General features: G+C 34.3%; 1 protein-coding gene across 1 annotated transcript; it reads left to right on the top strand.

The window, feature by feature from the left end:
* Positions 1-4,528: 4,528 nt before the first annotated feature.
* LOC124364083 lies at positions 4,529-23,906 on the top strand. The gene is made up of 2 exons (XM_046819265.1): positions 4,529-4,790; positions 20,422-23,906. The coding sequence occupies exon 2, from the start codon at positions 20,433-20,435 to the stop codon at positions 21,849-21,851; it is 1,419 nt and encodes a 472-aa protein (XP_046675221.1). The 5' UTR covers positions 4,529-4,790; positions 20,422-20,432; the 3' UTR covers positions 21,852-23,906.

The raw sequence follows: 23,906 nt of genomic DNA, 5'->3' as shown, positions 1-23,906 counted from the left end.
TAAGTATGGTTTAAAAAAAATAACTTACTCTCAGGCCACTAAATTTGACGCAGACAATGAGGACATTTATCCAAGCCTGCCGAGCTCACAAGTCTCAACACCTAGCAACCAGGTAAATATAAGTAACAGATACACTCCACTTCAAACTGTCACAGAACCAAACTCAATTCACTACTCAACACCCATAGAGAGAAAAACCAGCGGAACTAGCTACCGTAAGCCTAGCATGGATGCTTAATCCAACACAAAACATCAGAGAAGTAAGTAGACCTATTATAATAAACCTAAACCTACGTCTAAGCCAAATTAGGTAGACAGACTTAGTACTCAGGAAAAAGCTCACCTGTCCACACTCCTTAAGATAAAGCTTGAGGAGATTCGAGGTAGGTTGCATTCTGCAAATGTAACGTCACTTAGTGAAATAGATGACATTATAATTAGGTACATGAATGAAGGTACAACTGTTCAACAAAAACTTAATTCTCCTAGTAACAGTATTAAATCAAACCTAGGTAAATCGTCAGCCAGCAAACAATCGTTGAATAAAACTAAACCAATTATAAGAAATGTCAACAAATAAACTAAATATAATACAAGATGCTAGATCTCTAAAACCTAAATGGCCGGAGATCATGCATTTATTTGCTATTAAAGATATTCACATAGGCATTATACAGGAAACATGGCCACAATAAAGTGATATATTACTAGATAATAACTATGAAATACATCATCTAGACAGATCTGATACTTATGGTGGAACCGCTTTTATTATCCATAAATAAATTGCCTTTAATACTATTTTAGAATACAATAATAATGTAATCCAACTACAAGGAATACAGGTAACTAATTTTAGTTGACCTATCAACATTTATAATATATATTGTACAGTTAAAAAAGTAGAAAATAGTTTTTGGCGAAATAAATTATTTAGCAAAGACCAAGGCTATACTTTGTTATGTGGTGATTTGAATGCTCACCATCCTTTTTGAAATTCTAACAAGGCAGATCGTAGAGGAAATGTAATATTTAAAGAATATAATGATTCTCAATTTATATTATTGAATAACAACAAATGTACGACCTTACCTTCCCTGTATCACCAAGCATCAACCCTAGATCTTACCTTTGCCACGCCCAGTCTACACGATCTACTAGAGAAATGGGAGGTAGGTAACACATTAGGCAGTAACCACTTACCAATCTACATGCAATTTAATAATAATTGTTTATCAAAAAATTATAACATTAATGATAAGATTAACAATATAAGTAACATACCTACATGGAACTTCAAGAAAGCAGATTGGTCACTATTTACTAAAAATATTGTCAAATATATCAATATCATACCAATAATCTGCCAGATTTACCATTGGAGGAACAGTGGGAAAAGATATACAACATTATTATTCTAGCAGCTGATAAATCAATACCAAGGTATAAGTTTGCAAGTAACTGTACAAAATTTACACCTAAAAGTTGTGGAATGAAGCATGGGGAAAAAATATGTCAGGAAATAAGTGACAAGAATAATTCCACATTTGCATGGAAGATAATTAAAAAGCTTAAATCAATCAAACACTAGAGTTAACACATCATCTACAATCTTAAATAATGAAGAATTATGCGAAAAATTCATGTGTCACATCCATAATACCAGACCAAGTTCCTATGGAATATGAGATTAATATTTCAACTAACATTTATTGTAACAATATAGTTGTAGGCTCAACTATAGAAAATAACTATAGCATTAAAGAGTTAAATATAGCCATAGAGAGTAAAAGTAAGGATACCACTCCAGGTTTAGATGGGATATCTTACAGCATGCTATTTCACCTACCAGAGAATGCACGTTTATGTATACTTAATATATATATATATATAATAATATATGGAACGGGAACATATATATACCAAGTAAGTGGAAAAATTTTAGAATAATAGTCTTATTAAAACCAGAAAGAGATAAGTTGTTGCAAATCTCATACAGACATATAGCATTGATACCATGTATATTAAAAATATTCAATACTATGGTCAAAAATATGCTAGAATGGTTCATTGAAAAATCAAACATGTCACCGAACACCCAATATGGGTTTAGGAAAGGAAGAGGCTGTAACAATTATTTAATAAACTTGTTGCTGAAATGTATACATCATTAACATACAATGAGACAACTATTGCAACTTCCTTAGATTTATCCAATGCAACTCATGGTTAATTAATAGACAGTTAACATTAGTTGGTTCTAGGTTCAACATAACTAGACACACTAATACAGGATTACCACACGGAAGTGTGTTGAGCCCTTTATTATTTGCTCTATACATAGCACACATTAACTCTCTTATTCCAAATAACGTCAAATCTCTGCAGTTTGCTGATGATATTATGATATATGCATCAGGTAAGCATATCGAGACAACTCAATCCATTATACAGGAGACCCTCAACAATGTATGCAACGATTTTACCAAACTCCACTTGGTGTTCAACGCATCGAAAAGTAAGGTAATAATATTTTCACGAAAAAGAAACATTAACATTCAAAGACAAATAACCATTGATGATCATCAAGATCCTGTGGCAAGCTACATCAAACTATTAGGTGTAGTTATAGACAGTAAGTTAGATTTCAAAAACCATATTAACAATATTAGCTTAAAATGTCAAAGAGACATAGGAATAATAAAAGCAATAGTTTGTGGGTCAAAGGGCCCTACTCCTGAATTCACACTCAAGATTTATAAAGTTTTAATAAGATCAAAACTGGATTATGGTTCCTTTTTATACGGACATGTCAGTAAAAAAAGAACTAAAAAAATTAGACTCTATACAAAACCAAGCACTTAGATTATCATTGGGAGCTTTTAAAACTACTCCTATTACAGCTCTACAAACTGAAGGCAACATAATGCCCCTTAGTAGTAGAAGGCAGTTACTAACTGACAAGCTTATTTATAAAATTATCACAGATAAAAACCATCCAGCATTTCAATGCTTGATATTCCTCAAAATGCTCACTGAATGTCATCCATACTGGACAAACGAAAACAAATCAATTAATACACATCAAATCATTGACAAAAATTAACAATCTGGATCCTAATATCTCAATAAAAGAAAATAATAAAACCTTTTGGGATTTTAATATACCAATACTAATGACTGAAAATGACATAAAGTTTAGTTACAATTTAGAGAGCCTAAGTTGTCCAAAAAATGCATGCAATAGTACAGTTATAAAACAACATTTTTTACATTTACTAAATACTAACTACAGTAACTCATTACACAGCTATACAGATGGATCTAGATCCAGATCTGGTACAGGTGCTGCCTACTATATCCCAGAACTGAACATCACTGGTAAGTTTTCACTGGATAAACATTTCTCAAGCTACACAACAGAACTTCTGGCTATTTTAAAAGTAACACAAATATTTCACCTCATAAAACAACAAGATAGGCCTATAGTAATTTTTACGGACTCGCAAGCAGCAATACAAGCACTCAGCAAGGTCTACAATAAATGCAGTGGAAACGGAATTCCTGTGAGTATTATCAATGAATTATTAAAAAGTGATACAAAGGTAACCTTTCATTGGATTCCAGGTCACACAAATATTAACTACAATGAGTACGTAGATAACCTAGCAAAGGAAGCAGTAAACAACGGGAGTGAGGTAACAGATATTTACATCCCATCAGCTGCAAATGAACAGGTATACCAACGCACAGAGAAAGGTAAATGGTATAAACAAATTTAGACTACAAGCATCCACAACAAATAGTATGAAATGACAAACTTCAAGAGATGGGAAATAGTTAATATAATTATTAGATTAAGATTTGGACACGCCAGGGTGAACTCTAGACTATTTAATATTAAGCAATATTTTACTCCACTATGTTTAAGTTGTACTCGGGCTCAGCGAGAGACGCTCGATCACGTTATTCTACATTGTCCAGCTTACGAATTCGCGAGAAATAATCACTTCAAAATCATAAAAAACTTAATCACACCTACTCAGACGCCAAATTTAATAAAATTTTTGAAACTTGAAGACATAGAAATATATAAAGAAATAAACAAGTTTCTAGTTAATATTAAGAAACACATATAATAAAATATAGCATCAACCAGCACATAAAACATATATGTATTCCTGGTGTTGGGCTGTATATCCGTGGTCCATATTTCGGATTAGGAATTCCTGATGGACCCCTGGCGGGAAGACCAACTGATACCCCTAAATTTCAATTATTAGAATCCATGATCGATCAGTCTGAAAACTAACCAACACAAACAGATTAGATTTTACAAACATATTTGTTTATCCCACTAATAATATATAAAGATATATTAAACAATATAATTTACATAAATAGTATGGTTGAAGGTTAATTAAACCAGTGAACAATGAGATTGCATAGGAATGTACCTAAGCCTGTTTTTTTAATAAACGAATAGAAAAAAGAGTAAAAAAATAGAAAAAAGAGCAGGCTCCGCCGACCGCCCTACTCACGACAGTCTTTTGGTCTCCTTGTTGATGCAGTAGACATTATTGTAGTGGGTGGGTTTGTTTGAGTAGTACGTTCTAGTGTTTGGAGAATGTCCACATTAACATCCTATTGCATTTCGTTTTGTTATCTTTGCGACGTCTGAGTGTAAACTTATTGAAGTATAACAACTAAGTGTTCTTTCTCGTCGGTGCTGTTGTCTGTTGTCATCTACAAATGTATCTATAAAGTCGGAGTTGACATCTTCAAGTACGGTATGTATAACTGTATACGTACCACTTTATTAAATGTCAAATTGTATAATCAATTGATTAGGGAAAACCTCATCTAGGTAGTTTTATTCTCACACTCGCACATAACCTCACCCACACTGGTTTGAAACCGCCCGTACATTCCATCGAGAGAAAGAGCTCCTCTGACACAAATCCTAACCTAGTTCATGAACTAATCCGGACCTAGTTCCTTGGCTATCATTAACCTAGTTCCTGAACCAGTTCAGTTAACTAAAGTAAATTAATTTCATTATTTGAAACAAAATTAAAAAAACAATCTATAAAATCTAATTCATTGGCATTATAAAACTAAAATTACCGCTTTCCTACAGTATAAAATCCTAAAATACTTCCTACTTGTTAGCTATCTAGTGCACCTTCAAAATCAAACCAAAATGTTTTGTATTTGTAATTTTAGGCTAATGATATATAGTATGGTCACACATGATCTCCACCTTGGTGTGAGTGCCGACGTGAAACTGGCTATAGATTCCATAAAAAGAACGAGTACCCGGATATAGTTCATCACTGTATCCTAACCTAGTTCATCAACTTAAACCATACAAAATAGCCTAAGAATGAGGTTTATATGTATGTGTATGTATATATATATATATACATATTTTTATATACAATATTTTATATAGACTAAATAAAACTTGAATTAAAATGTTAGCAATTAAGGTATAAAATAAAAGAAATGTAAACGAAACACAACAGTATTGTTTGTGGGTGTATATGTGATAATCAAGCTGAGTTCACTTATTTCACGTTATATGTATGTTTACGAATTTTCCAGGTGTTTGCCTAGGTATTTTAAATAAAAGGTGGCATATTTTATCTTACTCCGCTCCTGATTTAGACATTATCTATTTATTTAATCATTTGTCTGATTCCAAATTAATTGTTTCTATGTAAATTCTTTCATTTTCAACACATTTTATAGTTACGTGTAATAGTTAAGTTAACTGACGGCCCAGCAAATACGGGTTTCCGGTTATTAACCTATTGCTATTGTCCTCATGAACTAAACAATTATAGGTTTCTATGGGCGGAAATGACAAACAACAAAGTTAGAGTACATAAAATGAAGAACTACTTTTCCTGCTCGGAGTAATATTTTATTGTTATACTGGCATCAAGTGGTTTGTGATGATTGTAATACAACCTCCTATTGGTTGATGCTGACGTCATCCTTTATACCATCCTTGGATGCGTAGAATGACTATAATTTTGAAATTGGGGAGTTTTACTCAAATAAAAACGTTTTTCTTAATTTACACCTTCTAAGAATAAATCTTCATATAAGCATGACATGAGTGCCTCCAGCCATCAGCGCTGGATGCGACATACGATAAATAACCCTCGACGTTGTACTTATCAGTAAAAAATAAAATTCTAAATGGTATGATCGCGAATGTCTCCAGCCATAGCTGAGTTAGAGTAAAATGCTACTTTAAAAAAATAATAATAATGTAAATTCACCTAACCGTAACTTCCTGCTATCTAGAAAGAAAGTTAGTTTCACTTTGAATGTTCTAAAATTCATTATTTGTCTTTTTATCGACCTAAAACCTTTTATTTTTTCAAAACGTCAATAGCAATAGGTTAATAACGCGATCTCGTTTCTAGTGTGATAAAAATAAAGTTAATAAAGTAAAAAAATGCATACAAATTGAATCAAACTTTGAACAAATCAATAAGTAGTGTTATAAACTAACATAAGTTTAATAAATAAACAAAGCTAATGTAACTATAACTTCGGACAGCAGTATAATATCAGTGACTTTGGACTTTAAGACAGTGATTGATATCAGAGAAATTAGGCCTTCTTCAAGACCATTGTGTTCTTGATGTAGGCTTTGAAACCGTATTTCAGAGTTTTATTCCAAAAGAATAAAATAATCCGGCGTTCAAATCGTAACAATCATTTTTGCATTTAGTTCTTTGTATTTCGTAGTATATGACAACAACCCTAGAACAATTATTGAAATCAAGGTTATGCGCATGCGCTAGATCAGGCCGTGAATGTTATTCACAATGTACGGCGCCACGCCGCCGCCAGTCCACGATACGCTGTGTGGACTAGACATATGGCCGGCGCGACATACAAATCGAGGACATTACCGGCGCGCGTGGTCTTTAGTGTGTGGTATTGGCGGGAGGGTGGCATGGTAGACTTATGCGCTCCGTCTCTGAACATTGCCATTCCCTATGACTAATCATTAGGAGGCGATAGTCTCCTTCTCGGAATCGTATTGACGTAAATATCTTATCTCACTTTTCAGGGAACCTTTTGATTAGCCTTACAACAACTTGAGATAGCAAGTATTCAAAAACAGTAGTTCCGTATTAGTGTACGTCGTTACCTTGAAGTGAGACACACTTAAATGGGCATTTTAGCACGACGTCGAGAATATAGAGTCTAGGCAAAGTCAGCAATCCAAGTTCCCCGAAGGCCACTTTACACGATTCTTTTTTATTTGATTTGTAAATGATTCTGACATTTTCTTTTGCATTCTAAACAATCTAATTAATTTGTATCTAGAACAGCCACCCCATGATCTCAGTCCATAAGCTAAATTTAGATATATTAGGTTATATATTAGCTTCAAAGTAAGCTGTCTTTAGAATGTCCTATGAACAGAATTTTGACAAATTGCGTGAGAAATAAATGCTTGAACCATCCTTTGAACAGACACTATCAATATGATCGTTCCATGTCAGCCCTCGATGAAGGTATTCCAAGAAAATTGGTGGATTATTCTTCTTAAAAAGATTTTAGCCCCTTCATATCAGTGGCGAGAGGGTAAACGCAACCCGTAGAACAGATAGCGTTTATTTGGTGAAAGGGTAGTATTTAGTATCCGTGCGCGCAGCTAAATTCATCCATCAGTACCATGGCGGCGGCACGCACCAGTCGGTCAAGGTCAAGGTCACTGAACCGCGCTGTGATAGTGCACATACGCAGACGAACGCACAGTAAAACGGGGAACCTCCTCAAAAGTTGCGGTAGTTTTGGCTGCAGCCAGACAACGGTTGCAAAGAACCGTTGCGCTGCAACTGTTCCACAATCGCAACTGTCCCGTCAAAAAGCCCAAAATGTTACCATGTTATTTAATCAGCCAAAACACCCCAAATAATTACAACTCGTTATTCAACAATCATTTGAGTTTTTTCCAACATATATTCTTTTTTTACATAAAATATCTCTTAACAGGGTGTCTCGTTCAAACTGCCCAAATTATGACTATATTATTTAATAGCCCAAAACAAATCATTTATGCAATTTATATTCCTATCTTGCTTAGTTGTCCGTCTGTCTCTCTTTTTGTTGTTTTCATGATTTTTTATCTGTCTAACGGTTTGAGATATTAAATTAAAAATTCGTAGGTTTGTTTATGTTATTTTACGAATTTGAATAAAGTTGCAGAATGTTTGTATTGAAAGGGCTATATTTTATGTACTTTTTCAGTTTTAAAAACATATGCTGACGTATATCGATACGACTGCTGTGCGTCAGTGGAAGTCGGATATGCGTACGTGTATGCGTGTACAGGGACAAGGATGTAAGGATGCTTCCAAGTATCACGATAAGATCTGACCTGCTATTTCCCGCCATGCCACGTCAGCTTTGCCGCTAAAGCGACCGGTATTACGTCCACACATTGTGTGGAATAACAATATTTCTAGGAATGCCTTTATATTGCGTCAACGTCCTGCGGTGCAAGATTATAGGTTATTTAACAGACGACATATTTGGAGTGATTAGTTGGACTTCAATCCAGGCTTAGTTTTAACAGCTCTTAAGAAATTTACATTAGTATTGTAATTGGTTGTAAAGTTACTAATTTAACTTAATCACTACATTTAGAACAGACACGCCAATACTTAATAAAGTTTGTGTATTTCCTTAAAGCTCAGTAATAATTAATTGATCATGTATAGCTTAGTATAGATAATTTTATATTTTATTTTCCAATTATACAGCATGGAGCTGTCATGGTTGATCTTGTTTTCTGTTATTTCTCTAAGTTTAAACTGAAGTAGAAAAGAGATAATAATATTCTTGGAGCGTTATATTATGTCCGTAACATTCATACTTAAAGTCACGTTAACTACAACTAGACGGTAGGGCTCACGCGCATCTGGCTATGAGGCCGTGATGTCACCTGCACCAAGTCGGCCGTGCCGTCCACTATGTATGCCTAGCTTCTCTGCTCTAATCCTAACAGGAAGCGATTTTATCAAGCTTATGGTTGGCTTTTCGTGTTGCCTTACTTTAACACTGACTCGCATGTCAAGAAATTTGTTTTTGTGAAATTAATTATTATATTTTATTTAAGTTTTGTAGGCTAAGGTAGTTACTACTGAAGAACTACTTAGGGTAATTGATTTTAAAATCTTTATGAATTTTACAAGTACAATCAAACTTTAATTAATTTTCATTTCAAATTTTCCGAAAAGGTTCAGGGGTTAAATAATAATTTCGTTAAATGAGATTTTTTCATATGCAGTATTTTATTATTGAAAAAAATCTTCTACATAGGCTACACTATAAAACATTGAATAAAAAAAAAGTCAAAACAGTTGTAAAGACCAATTTCATAAATAGAATTTTAAAAGGATTCTGTATAAGCAAACGTAATTAATATATATTTAAGTTAATCATTTAGAAATGTTACAAAACTAAAATTATTGAACAATAGTGCCTTGTGTTTGGCGTAAATCATTACATAAATTCTTTATTTTGTTCATCTTCTTAGACTTTTTTCTCGCAGTGTCAGAAATTTCGTCTTTCTTCATTGCTCTTTTGAGTTCTTTCTTCTTGTTCAGTTCTTTCATTCTTATAAAAGATCGCGTTCTTATACTTTACCTGTACGTCTCTCAATTGCTGTTATTTTTATATTGTGCTTGTTAATTTTTGTCTATTCTTGTTTATTCATGGTTTTATTCTCATTGTTTCGTGCTAATTTATTGCTGTTATTGTTCGTTGTTTTCCATAGTTCAAATCACGGTACACTAATAATTTATTAATTACGTTATTGTCATTCATAGTTTGTATCCGTTTCGTCACTTAAATAGTTTATTAATCGTTATTGCTCTATTTGTCACTGTGGTTGTTTACTTTCATTATTTAATTATTGTTAAAAACTGTAAAAATGGAGATGTTCGTTGAAATGTAAAATAAAATAAAAATAGCAAAAACGTCCACATCACAGAACTTTCCTTTGATTATATCAATCAGCTTCTTCATCTCTTGAGGACTTTTATTTAAGTTATCACCGTGAAATCGTTGGAAATCGTTTTTAAATTCTAAAACAATGCTTAACTATTTTGGTGACGGATTTATTAGAGCACCCTTTGACAAAACCGAAACCCAGTCAGAATTGTTTGAGTTTCCAGTCCTTTCTCCATATTGAAAATCACTCTTAAGGCCTTTTTTATTAACACGGTATGCTACATAACCAGCTAACATTTTGATTAAATCATGTGTTCTCTTCAGGGTAAACTAGTTTATTATTAGTTATTTCAGTCAACTTTTCAATCAGTGATTCTGCAATGGAAATAAATTCTTCATTATAAATATCGTTCGCTTCCAACTTGCCTTCTGTCAAGACTGTATTTTCACAATCTAGTACTGGTTCTACCAAGTCTATATTTTTAAGAACGTCCACACTTAAAGTTTCACACTGCTCAGCAATACAATTGTCTGTTTTTAATATGTCACACGTACTTTTGCTGAATAACGGGTATTTTATTCTATGTGTCACCGCTGAGGAGAGAGGGTAGTCGTAAAATTTCCCAAATCCTCTAATTAGTGAAAAATACGACTCAAGAACATCTTGATTACACTTTACTGATAGTAAATATTTATAACCTTCGGTTACGTATACGAAACCCTGACTCTTCAATCAACTTGACACATTCAAAAAATGTTTCAACCGTTACACTTTGGTTGAATTTCCCATTAATACTTAGGCTTCTAATAATAATTACTTGAACACTTACATGTGGCCCTCTAAACATGTCTTGAGCGGCGTCGTAGTAAACATCGGATTTACCTTCATCTCGTCAAAGCTCATAACAACGTCTTTGTGAAAAATCATCGCTCAAAACTGCCGATTGCCCTTTGAGTAAATTTTTTAACTTATATCTAAAAATCCAGGAGGAGTAGAGAACTGTGACAACCTTCTTCCTATAGTAGCCTCGCTTGGTAAGGGGTATTTTAAAGTATCTTTAACATACGCAAAGGCTTTTATTGAAATACACCTAATCACGACAGCTTTTGCAACATCTTCACTAGACCAATTTGTATATTTTGCTTTTAAAAGTTTTTGGTGTTGACTTTTAGAAAATAACTGTTCAAATTTCATTAAATCATGTTTTGATTTAGTTATAACTTGTTGGGCACATTTTAGTTATTCTGTTTAAAAATGATTTTTTTTCTTTTAGTTCTTTGTTTTCGTTTATTAATTGGACGTTCTGCACGTCATTATTACATAAATGTTGATTTTCAGACTCTAGGTCGTCCAAGGCTCCTGTAATTTCGCTGCTTCTTTCTTCTGCCAAATTTTCTATTAACGATTTTAAAGTTTTCTTACAATTACGTTTATCTGCACGAATTTGTCTTTCAATGGATCCCAAAGTGTCGGTTGAAGTTGGAACTGTTGGTATTTTTTGTGTTGGTACAGAGGATTCTTTCAGTTTACGTCTGGGTGGTAGGCCTATCCGAATGGTTACGCATTATCCGAATGGTTTGTACAACCGGTAACGGCACAACACAGCATTTTAAAGAGAGATAAATTCTCAGTCTATCAATAAAACTCAGTAAAAACAGTCCAAAACTACAAACACAACCGTCGTGGCGAAAGACTGCACTACAAACAACTAACAACACTAGAGCGCTGTATCTAGTGCAAGGCGGTCGGTCCTCGTGACGTCATCTGCCCGCTGAGCGCTACCATCTTGTTCCATTTACCGTGCTTAAAAGTCCTTTCAAACCATCCATCGTCAATATCCTGAATTTAACCCATTATAAATTGCGAATTGTTAGAAAACAAAGTAAATTATATACGGGGCCTAACTGTAAATAGTAGCGCAATTCCCGGGGTTTTTCTGTTTACTACAATTCTGTAGTATTTACTTAATTGGCCTCAGTGATTGAAATGATTTCATCTATGTAAAGTTTTAATCCCTTTTTTTCAATTGCTGAGTTTTATTCATTCAAGGGTCATATTTAGTATTTTTTTAAGTTTGAGGTTACCTTCGACTAAAAAAGAAAGAACATATAAATATGCTCAGAACTGTATGTTTAGGCTATTTTAATAACATTGAAAATGATAAATATCGGTAAAATTCATCTCTAAAGTCCATGTCTGTTCTGTACACTTTCAACACAAAAGGCACTGTAAAGATGGGCCTAAAAAGTAAATAACACTCTAAGGTCACGTGACCTTGAAACATTCAGTCTGGGACACAAAGTCGTTGAGGTAGTTAGTTAATATTACACCATAACTCATGACTTTTCATTTCTTTCTGATCATATAAATAATGTCTTATCACTTCTGGTTTTCCCACACTTTTATTTGAGTATTTTTAAACCAGCCGGGTACATTCTTGATGTAGGAATGTTTATAATTTAATCGTCTTAGTTTAGCACTATGAAATAAATCATTTCCCGAAATTTAATAGAAACTATGCAATGTTAATGGTGTTCATTTATGTATATTTCTTTACAATTTTTATAATTGGGGAAGTTTTTGGTAGTGCAATGGTAAAACTAATATAGTGAAAGGGGAATGTTTTGTTTTGGTGGATATATTTTACAATTAGGACTACAAAGCTAGATGACTTCTCTCGCAAAAATAAACGTCCCCTAGAACTTCTGGTCATATAGCATTATAATTAAATTCAGTACATGTTGATCATGTTGATGATGATTTCTACAAAGAGCTTTATACATTTCAAGGCATTTTATACCATCTTATATTAGGCCAATGGTGTCAATCTAAACTTGACTTCATCTTCACAAAAAAAATGCGTTTCTTATAAAAAGCAGAATGAAAATTTTAGCTTAATCCATTTCAATGCTCGGAGTATTTGTAATAAAATTGATCAAATAAATGTTTTTTTGGACGACACGAATCCCGATATAGTTTGCATCTCTGAAACATGGTTACATGATGATAACTTAAATAATGCTTTTTTTCATAGTTATAAATTAGTTTCTTTTGAAAATAGAAGGAACCATGTACGTGGAGGCGTTGCAATTTTTTCAAAAAACTTTCTGTGCACAGAAATCATGGAAAATGTAAAAAGCTTGAGTATGGAATCACATATAGAGTTGACAGGTGTATCAATCTCTTTTCTTAGAATTAATGTAGTTGTTATCTACTGACCTCCAACTGGTAATTTTTCAATTTTTATAAATAGACTAAATGAATTATTTCTTTATCTTGAGTCTTCTAGTTATAGCACAATTTTATGTGGAAATTTTAATACACCCTTTCACAATCTGACTAATCAAGAGTGTGTAACTGTTAATGACCTGTTTCATTTATATAGATTTGTAGCTCTTATAAAAGATTTCACAAGAATAACATCCACTGGTAGCAGTATTATTGACAATATTGTGACTAATATGGACTCTAATCAAATCTTGCTGATAAAAAATCTTGACATATCTTTTTCAGACCATAGAGCTCAAGTAGTATATTTTAATATTTCACCAGGTGTGCCATTTAAAAAACACATTCTAATAAAAAAACGTTATTTTACAGACAATGCTTTTGCTACATTTACAAATTTAATGCAGACGGAGAGATGGGACAAAGTTTATAATGCTACTGACACAAATGAAAAATTTGCTACATTCTCAAGAATTTTTAAGTATTATTTTGATATAGCTTTCCCGCTTAAAACAAAAAAAATCAATGTTAGAAAGAAACAGCCACAGAGATGGATAACTCCGGATTTAAAACGTGACCATGAGAACATTCGTTTTTTACTCTCCTTATCACGGACACCTGAAATCGAACAAACAATTAATGAGAGGAAACGTGAGTACAAAATTGAGGTTGACAAAGCAAAGCGATCTTTTCATGATAATCGAATCATAGATCATAGATTCAAAAAATCGTTCAAAATCAATTTGGAAAACAGTCAATGATACCTTGAAATTGAGGCCACAAAAAGATAAGAAAAATATTGAACTAAGTGTCAATGACAAACAAATAAGGAATTGCAATGATGTTGCAGAGTATTTTAACAGTTTTTTTTTCAGGTCTGGGGCGGCAATCCCTATCACAGCCCAGTGGGGCTTACAACCCTGTGGATGGTATCACCGCACGCTTGAATAGTATGTATCTTTCTGAGGTGTCAGTTTCAGAGGTTGAGACGGCGGTGAGACGGCTGAGGAGTACAAATGCCACTGGAGTGGATGAGATTCCTTGCACAGTGTTAAAGAAAACTTTTCCTTCTATAAGTGTTGTATTCTCTCACATTTGTAATTCCAGTTTATCTTCAGGTATATTTCCAAACCTCTTAAAAATCAGTAAAATCATTCCAGTCTACAAATCTCACAGTAAACAACTACCAGAAAACTATAGACCGATTTCAATTCTATCGTCCTTCTCAAAAATTCTTGAATCAATAGTCTGTCAAAAACTTGTGGCTTTCCTAGAAATCAACAACATTCTCTCTACTCAGCAGCATGGCTTCCGCCAAGGGAAATCCACTACATCAGCCATCTTCAATTTTATAAACGAACTATCGCTTTCTTTGGACAATAGACTTCATTCCCTTGGTGTTTTCTGTGATTTAAGCAAAGCGTTTGATTCCGTTGATCATAATATTCTCCTTGGAAAACTAGAAAAATATGGAGTTAGAGGTCACTCTCTTCAATTCATGAAGTCGTATTTGTCTGATAGGAATCAAACCGTCCAAATCCATGATGGCCAAAATAAAGTTTTCTCATCATATAGAGCCGTTACTTGTGGTGTTCCTTAAGGCTCATATTCTTGGTCCTGTATTATTTCTCATTTATGTAAACGATCTTCCAAAAATTTCAACAGACCTCAAAGTTACGATGTTTGCTGATGAATGTTCTTTTCTTGTTTCCAATAAATCCCCACATTTGGCTATATCGAATTCAAACATCCAGTTGCAAAGTTTAAATCAGTGGTTCAATTTAAATAAACTTAAATTAAACATCAGCAAAACTAATATCATCCAGTTTCATCTAGGGAACACAAACCAGTTTAACATCCAGGGTCTTATCAAACTAGGATGCGAGGAAGCCAAGCAAGAAATCTCAGTTAAATTTCTGGGTTTATATATCGATAATAGGCTCACATGGGGCGGCCACGTGGAACATGTCTGCAAAAGGCTTCGAACCATGGGATTTGCTCTCAGCCGTCTCGCCAAGGTCTGTAGCCAAGAGGTTCTACGAACAGTATATTTTTCTCACGTTCAATCGATTTTGGGGTACGGGTTAATGTTCTGGGGTCCATCCAGTGTAGTAAATTTTAATAGAGTATTTGTCCTCCAGAAATGGTGTTTGCGAATCATCTCAGGACGTAGGAGATTCGAAACATGTAAACCTCTTTTCGATGAATTAAAAATACTTACTCTGGCGGGTCTGGTGGGGTACGAGCTATGCTCTTTTGTTAAGGGCAATCCAAAGCTTTTTGTAAGCAATGGACACTACCATCAGTATCCGACCAGATCAAGAGGGCTGATATCTGTGGCTGCACATAGTACTACCGCATTTGAGAGGGGTCCATACCACTTGGGTGCAAAAGCTTTCAATGCATTGCCATTAAATACTAAAAATTAGCAAAATCTACGTTTATTTAAAAAAAAACTAAAGACACACTTTCTTGATAAATGGTTTTACTGTGTAAGAGATTTGTTAAGTTAGATATAGTTTTAGTATTTTGACGTGTAATGTAAAAATGTATTTTGCATTTACGAATAAAGATCTTCAATCTTGAGTCAATGTATTTAAACCTCTTTCGGGGTTTACAAGTATTTGCTCAACAATAATTTTAACCAATGCCTCCTATTTTGGTATTTTATCCTTTGAGTCCTGACAGTTCTAAACTATAAGGGAAACAGTGATAGTACAGATGTTTTCTCGTTACCTTTGGCATTTCGGACGCTCCGCAACTAGCTTAACGTGATTTAAATGTGTTATTAATATGTTATAAAATGATTGACTATGTTAACAAACCACCAGGGTATTTGATTTTGATGTTCCTTGTGCCTCCACCGACGTATTCTACAATGTGTATTGTAGGTTCTATCTAATAGCACTTTGTAAGTTGAATTCGTTTTCCGTAGCCAAGGCCAAATACTTTGATAGATTATAATGAACCTTAAGCCTGACTTCCAAGGTCGTGTATAATCCAGAGTCTGCCTATAAATGAAATCTTCTCACCAATGTCTCCCTTCTGGAATGAATGTTTAAGAAGGACAGCCATTGTTAGATCTCCACTGATAGCGACAAGAAAGTCCTTAACGATTTGCACGGCGTAGTAATTAATAAAAAGATTTCACGAAGAGTGGAACCACATATGGTAAAAATATTAAATAGCAGTCTATATAATTGTTGTTAAACTTATACTTTCAGAAATTCCTCGGAGAATACTTAAATCTGTATTCTCATACAAAAAACTGTTTCTTCTGCCAAAAGAAATGAACCAAATAAACTAAGTTCTACCATTGTGGACAAGAGTGGGCCCAGGCCTAATGTATCAAATAGGCCTAGGCCTAATGTGTCTAATAGGCCTAGGCCTATAATTGGTAAAAGAACTGACTGCTTAATTAAAACTGTGCCTTGTAAAAAATGGCTCTTTGTGTCTCGGCTTTCCGTAGAAGTAGGTAAAGAGGATCTTTCGTCCTATCTGAAAGATATATTTGAGTGTGAAATTGAATGTGAAGAATGGAAAACTAAGTATGACTCTTACAGATCTTTTAAAGTGTGTGTGCCAGAAAACAAAATTGATATTGCACTGGAAGCTGACACTTGGCCAGATGGTGTCCTTGTCAAAATGTTTCGAGTTCCTCGAAGACCAGTTGGCGATGAGTCTTTTTTGCCCAAGACCTCCTTGGAAAAGAACCCAACATAAGATTACCCGTGTCGTGTGGTGTAGATGATTCGTATAGTAGTGATCTGACTGGGCCTATTGATAGTTTAAATAATGTATCTAGACGTTGTAAAATATTGTCGGTCAATGCTCAATCTCTTGCGGATAAACAGTTTGAAGTCGAAATTTTACTTTCACAAAATGGTTGTTCTGTCTTTTGCGTTTGTGAACACTGGTTAAATGAAGATAATAAGAACTGCGTCAATATAAATGGCTATTTGTGTGCAACAATGTACTGTCGGAACACTAAGTCAAGAGGTGGTGTTGCAGTGTATGTTAAAGAAGGTGTCAGTTTCCAAAAAATAGACGTTAGCCACATGTGCCAGGAAAGTGACCTTGAGATTGTGTGTGCAAAGGTAAGGTTGGATAACTTAGAAGTCCTCTTAGTCTCTCTTTATCGTGTTCCTGATGGAAACCATGAATCATTCCTTGAAGGACTGGATAGGCTAATGATCCATTTACTAGATTGTTATAGCCTACCAATTATTGTGTGCGGGGACTTGAACATTGATATAAGGTTACCTCGAAACTTTTCGTTACAGTTTTTGGATATGCTTCGTTCGCACAACTGTTACTGCCTTAACCTCGAACCTACAAGAGGTACAGCATGTATTGACAATGTTTTTTCAAATTTGCCAAAGCTAACAATTAAAACAGTGGTGCTTTACCCACCACTATCAGATCACAGTGCTCTTTTGACTACTGTACTCTTGCCTGACTCCTGCACCAGTGCGCAGAATGTGCGTTTGTTGAGAAATTTTAATAACCATAACCTTGAAATTTTTGAACAGTCTCTTGGAGGCATAAACTGGGAGGAAGAATTTCAGCAAAATTTCAGTAAGTTTGATATTTTTTTCTACTTATTCATAGAAAAAATGGACAAATGTTTTCCTTTTAAGACTGTTAAATTCAGTGGTCATACGCATAAGAAATCGGTTCCTAAAAATTGGTATACGGTTGACCTCTTTATGAAGAAAAGACATGTTGAAATGTGCTATGACATCTACTTATGGGCCCAACGTTACAATATTTACATTGAAGCTACAAGACGTTCGTATCTCAATGCGAAGAATGACTATAAAAAATGTGTTCTTCAGATAAAGTTTAAGGCAAACGCAGATTCTATCGCTGCTGCTCCAAATCAGTGTAAAAGAGCTTGGGAATTAATATCCAATTCTCTACAGAGAAGAAAGCCAATGTCGCCTGAAGTCGACCAGCTAACTCCTGAGATCTTCAGCAATTTCTTTGCGTCTTCGGTGGAAGAGATCCGCAGCTCCACTGGTTCATCTGTTACAACTGCTATGCTCTACCTACAAAATATGCCTCGAACTGTTTCAGCTAATTTCAAGCTAAAGAAAGTGTCTTATGATGATGTGAGTGATAAAAATAGTAAAAAATCTTAAGCCTAGCAAGTGTAGAGATATCTTTGATATCAGCTGTGATCTTGTAAAAAAAGTACTGTTAGTAATAGTACAGCCTTTGACAGTCTGTATAAACGAGTGTCTAGATAAGGGATTATTCCCCGATGTACTTAAGTTATCCAGAGTTGTCCCCATTTTTAAGAAAGGTGACCCGTCTAGTCCTTCCAGTTATCGACCGATCTCTGTGGTGCCTGTTTTCTCCAAAATTATTGAGAAAGTGGTGATACACCAGGTTAGTCACTATTTTGAGTCTAACCGATTGTTTTCAGAATCTCAATTTGGCTTCAGGGGTGGCTTGTCGACAGTGGATGCGGTCGGGGGTCTGGTGGAGGCCGTCCTTGGTGGATTTGAAAATCGCGCGGGTACGGTCGCCACCATGTGTGATCTGACAAAGGCCTTCGATTGTGTTCCGCATGACATTCTTCTCATGAAGCTAGAACATTATGGCGTTGATGGTGCCGAGCTTAACTTATTTCGTAGCTACCTTAAAAATCGCACTCAGCAAGTTAGCTTTGGAAACAAACTTTCTGAGGTGGCAGGGGTAGAGAGTGGAGTACCACAGGGCTCGGTCCTTGGCCCTTTTCTCTTTCTAGTCATGATAAACGACCTCCCAAAAAACATTTCTATATGTAAGTCAATTATGTATGCTGACGATACAACATTGTTTTGTAGTAATTCTAATGTAAGTACTCTTTTTAACCAAATTGACAACAGTCTTAAGGAATGTGAAAACTGGTTTGATAATAATGGCCTTTTGTTAAATGGTAATAAAACGCAATCTGTTCTTTTCACTCTTAGCTCTCTAGAACTTGGATCACTAGATATAAGCTTTAGCAATAATGTCAAGCTATTAGGAATCAACATTGATTCAAAACTCTCATGGGTTCCTCACATTCAGGGTGTGTGTAGCAGGCTTTCTAGAGTAATATATCTTTTGCGTAATTTGAAAAAGTGTATCCCAAAAATATATTTAAGAATGGCCTATTTTTCCTTTTTTCATTGTATAATCTCTTATGGTATACTGCTCTGGGGTTGTAGTACCAGTACAAAAAACATTTTGTTACTCCAAAAAAAAGCAATCAGAATAATTACTTACTCTAATTATAGAGCTCACTGTAGACCATTGTTTATAAGTGAACAAATACCCACAGTTTTTAATTTGTACATATTTCATTGTCTAGTTAGAGTTAAGTTGAGGATTGATTCTTCCTTATTTAGGAGTGACATTCACAACTACAACACCAGATACAGAGATTTACTTGATTTACCACATGTTAGGCTTAGCAAGACACAAAACTCTTATTCTTACGTAGGCTTAAATATGTTCAACAAACTTCCTAGAAATGCTTGTGATATTGATTTTAAATGTTTTAAAACAAAACTGTACAGCTGGCTACTAAGGAATCCTTTTTACAGTGTAAATGAGTTTTTAGATCTTTCAACCATTGACATTAGCTTTAATTGATGACCTTGCCTTATCTGTGATATAACTGTTTTAACAATTTTGAATGTTTTGTATATAATGGAATTTTTACTTTTATTAACTGATGACCTTGCCTTATTTGACATATTAATCAACTATTTTAAATTTTGTGTATATCAAGGATCTTTTAAATGTATGTTTTTACTTTATATTATCATTGTGCATTACCTTAAATGGAATTTTAAGTCTTAATTAGTTTTGTCCATCAAATATTGACTAACTTTAATTGTTGTACTCCGCTTTATCTATGCTCCCATTTGTTAATTGTTAGTTTTAATTTTATATGAAGAATTGATTTCATTACTTGAACTCTATTTTAACACTAAGTGAAGATGTACCTGTAAAGACATAAGTAGTATTAACTATTATTTGTTTTGTAATGCCTTGTGGCAACTTGACGTCAACTGTATGAGTTACCAACTTGTTTTTTGTTGCAATAAAGACTTTGACTTTGACTTTGACTTCATACATTCTTATGCTGGCGTGGAACAGTGCCAAGAAACCTATACGTAACCAATAAAACTTTCTGTAATTTATAGAGAATTTATGATTTTCAGGAGAAACCGCAATGGACTCACTCCCACTAGAAGTTCTTGATAAAATTGCAGAGCACCTGACACCCTACGAGCTGGCAGCGTGTTCTGGCGTTAGTGTGGGATGGAGAGATGCCTTCAACCAGGACAGTCTGTGGAGGCCACACTGCAACAAGGACACGGCAGAGTACCTGGAGACTACGGAGAGTAGAGTGGAGCCAAGTTTTGAGTGTCCGGAGTTCGAGGACAGCACCCTGAGTCCTGTCTGTCGCTGGCGGATATGTTACATGCGTGAGACTCACCTGCACAACAACTGGAGACATGGCAGATCCGTCAAGGAAAATATAAGCATTGTAGAGAACTTCCGAGACAAGTTCTGCATGTTTGTCTCTGACGATTATGTGCTACTGTCAAGTGGAAAAACGTTAATGTTGTGGGACGTTAGAGGCTCTCCAGTTTATATAGGAGAACCAATACGTTTACTCTTTGTATCAGAAGAAAACATGTTCGGACAATTGATCAACTCCAACATGATGTTGATTCTTCAAGAATTATCTGTACAAGTTTACTGTTTTAAATCCATTTTAGACGAATCTTGGGAATTAAAACACGTTTTCTTTCTTGATGGAACTCAAAGTGTTTCTCCTAGTGAGGCGTTCAGTGTTATGGCCGTTACAACTGAAGATTCTTTTGTTAATGAAGATCCGATTGTCATAGGCAATCTTTTCGTTCATTACTCCTTAACGTACCTAACAGTTTTACACATTTGGAATGTTGAGGAAGGGAAAAAGTTAAAGACGGTTGAATGTAAGATTACATCAGGAAAGTGTTACAAGATATGTACCATTGTTAAATCTGACAAACCATCTCTAGACATTGTAGTGGTTTACTGGAATTGGAGAAATTTAAAAGATGAATTTCACGTATACATTTACAGTTTAAAACATTTGGACTTCCTCCCTTTCCACGAAACCTATGACATGAATAACTATGTACAAATTGGTTGTGTGTTACAAGACAGATTTCTCGGTGTTACAGTTAATGAACATCTCTACATCTATAATTATGTGACGTCACAGTTACTACATACAATACCAACTATAACCAACTCTGTTACGGTCGACAATCACATTTTGTTCTCTGAACAACAAATGTTTTACAAGAGTTTCAATACAACTACTCTAGAAATTAAAAACGTAAGAGTGACCAATAACACAGAAGTTCCTTCGGAATGTTATTTGGGAAAACATTTATTCGGCAATTTTTTTTACACTTCGGATAATCTCATACATGCAAAAGTATGGGAGATAGGAAGAAACCCAATGGCAGAAGAAGTAACATGGCTAGAACATTTAGACTATATCCCACATAGTGACATTAACAGATCAAATACTAAATTAATCGTAAAACCATATGTACATAAAAATGATTTTATTTGTGAATATTTTTGGTAATATCTTCAATTATAAAATACAGACTCAATTTCCCCGTAAATAGTCTTATTTTTAATAGACGTTAATGATTTAATCTAATCATGACAGTTCATTTTTCGAGAATATTTTGTCTTTAAAGTGTATAAAATATGTTGTTTTATAGTATTATGGTTGTATAATCTATCATACTTGAAGTTGTCTAAACAGTAATCCTGTGTTTTAACTGCTGTGTTACTTTGACCCAGTTCTTTAGTATAGGAGACCAAAATGTACAGTGGTCTAACGTTTTACCACATAAAACTTTTTAATTTATATGTCACGCTTTAACTAGACTTACTTGTTGCTCTTACTTATTGATTTACATTACGTTACTTAATTAAATATAATTCTTAACTTTAAAGAACACAACAAACTTATGAACTGATTCTTATGTTTATCTTAAGTATTTTAAACATCCCTAGAAATTTCGCCATTTCATAATAAGACAATAACAAGATACTACACATTGGTATTTTATTACGAATTCTCTTATTTTACTGATATGAGTTCTTTGGGTGAACATAGCTTAAACGCTAGTAGTACCATATCAGTAATGTGGTACTACCAACTGTCTCACGTTTCACTCATGGTTCCTCTGGGTGTTCTAAGCGTAAACGTTGTAAGTAATCAGGTACTACCATTACAGATTCCATCGATATCGGTTCTCTGGGTGACCATAGCCTAAACATTACCAGTAATGAGGTACTACCAACTGTCTCAAGTTTCACTCATATGGGTCCTCTGGGTGTTCTAAGCGTAAACGTTGTCAGTAACCGGGTACTACCATTACAGATTCCATCGATATCGGTTCTGTGGGTGACCATAGCCTAAGAATTACCAGTAATCAGGTACTACCAACTGTCTCACGTTTCACTCATATGGGTCCTCTGAGTGTTCTAAGCGTAGACGTTGTCAGTAATCAGGTACTACCATTACAGATTCCATCGATATCGGTTCACTGGGTGAACAAAGCCTAAACATTACCAGTAATTAGGTACTACCAACTGTCTCACGTTTCACTGAAATTTGTCCTCTGGGTGTTCTAAGCGTAGTGATTTGTGAAGAAGGGATAATGCAAGCAAATTTCGATTGTCGTACTTTAAAAGTAGAGCCATTACCAGTTACCGACTTAAATGAAAGCACGTCGAAGTATCAATTCGAGGAATTCTTGTTGGATAGGTTTCTCTATGCAATTAGTACAGGCAACATACTGGAGTTTTCGGAGGATGGAAAGAATTCTGTTCCGGAACATGTAATATGGATTTCAGGAGCAATGCATACGTTTGTAAGCTACAAATTTAATAACTCTCTTACTAAGTTTGTTTTTAAATGTTTTAGCAATAACCAGTACAAGCTTAAAGTTATCACCTTTTGGTAATTTGTAGCAATAATTTTAAATATAATATAGACATACACTTTCATTTTCGATAGTTTTCGCATATTTAAATGTAAACATTGTAACATTATGCTTACCCTCAGGAATACCCCACTAAGTATCTTTACATATGATGGTCAACACATCATCCATTACATTTTAATACTACAATTAGTCTGTATTTCTAATTTATAGCTTACGTTTGACTTGGAGAAAGTAGGAGGGAAAGGGATGTTCAAATCCGGAGGTTATCTGAGAGGTAGTTCAAGGAAAGAACTAATTTTGTTCGCATGATCCCTCATCTTACGCGAATGGGAATAATCTGGAATGGAGACTCTTTAGAACCAGTGAACATTCAAACTTATGATAGTGATTTTAGACTATGACAGTGGATATTCTTTTTATACATGAATATACTTAATACTACTGTTTTTTGTTCTTTATAAAAACAATAATTTACTGGATGTTGTCATCCTGTGCCATATTAATTCGTTTACAATTATTTATCATCGAAGCATTCTTTTTATTTTATCTTTTATTAGAAATGTAACATAAAATGTACATATATGTCTGTTATTTTACTTCATGTACTTCTTAATTTTATCTTTAAATAATGGTGTGTTGTACATTCTTTGATAATAAATCTTTTTACTTTACTGTTT

Source organism: Homalodisca vitripennis, chromosome 6 (genome assembly GCF_021130785.1).
Source record: "Homalodisca vitripennis isolate AUS2020 chromosome 6, UT_GWSS_2.1, whole genome shotgun sequence".
Classification (NCBI taxonomy): domain Eukaryota; kingdom Metazoa; phylum Arthropoda; class Insecta; order Hemiptera; family Cicadellidae; genus Homalodisca; species Homalodisca vitripennis.
The sequence above is the reverse complement of the archived record's forward strand: the minus strand, read 5'-3'. Positions and strand labels throughout refer to the sequence as shown.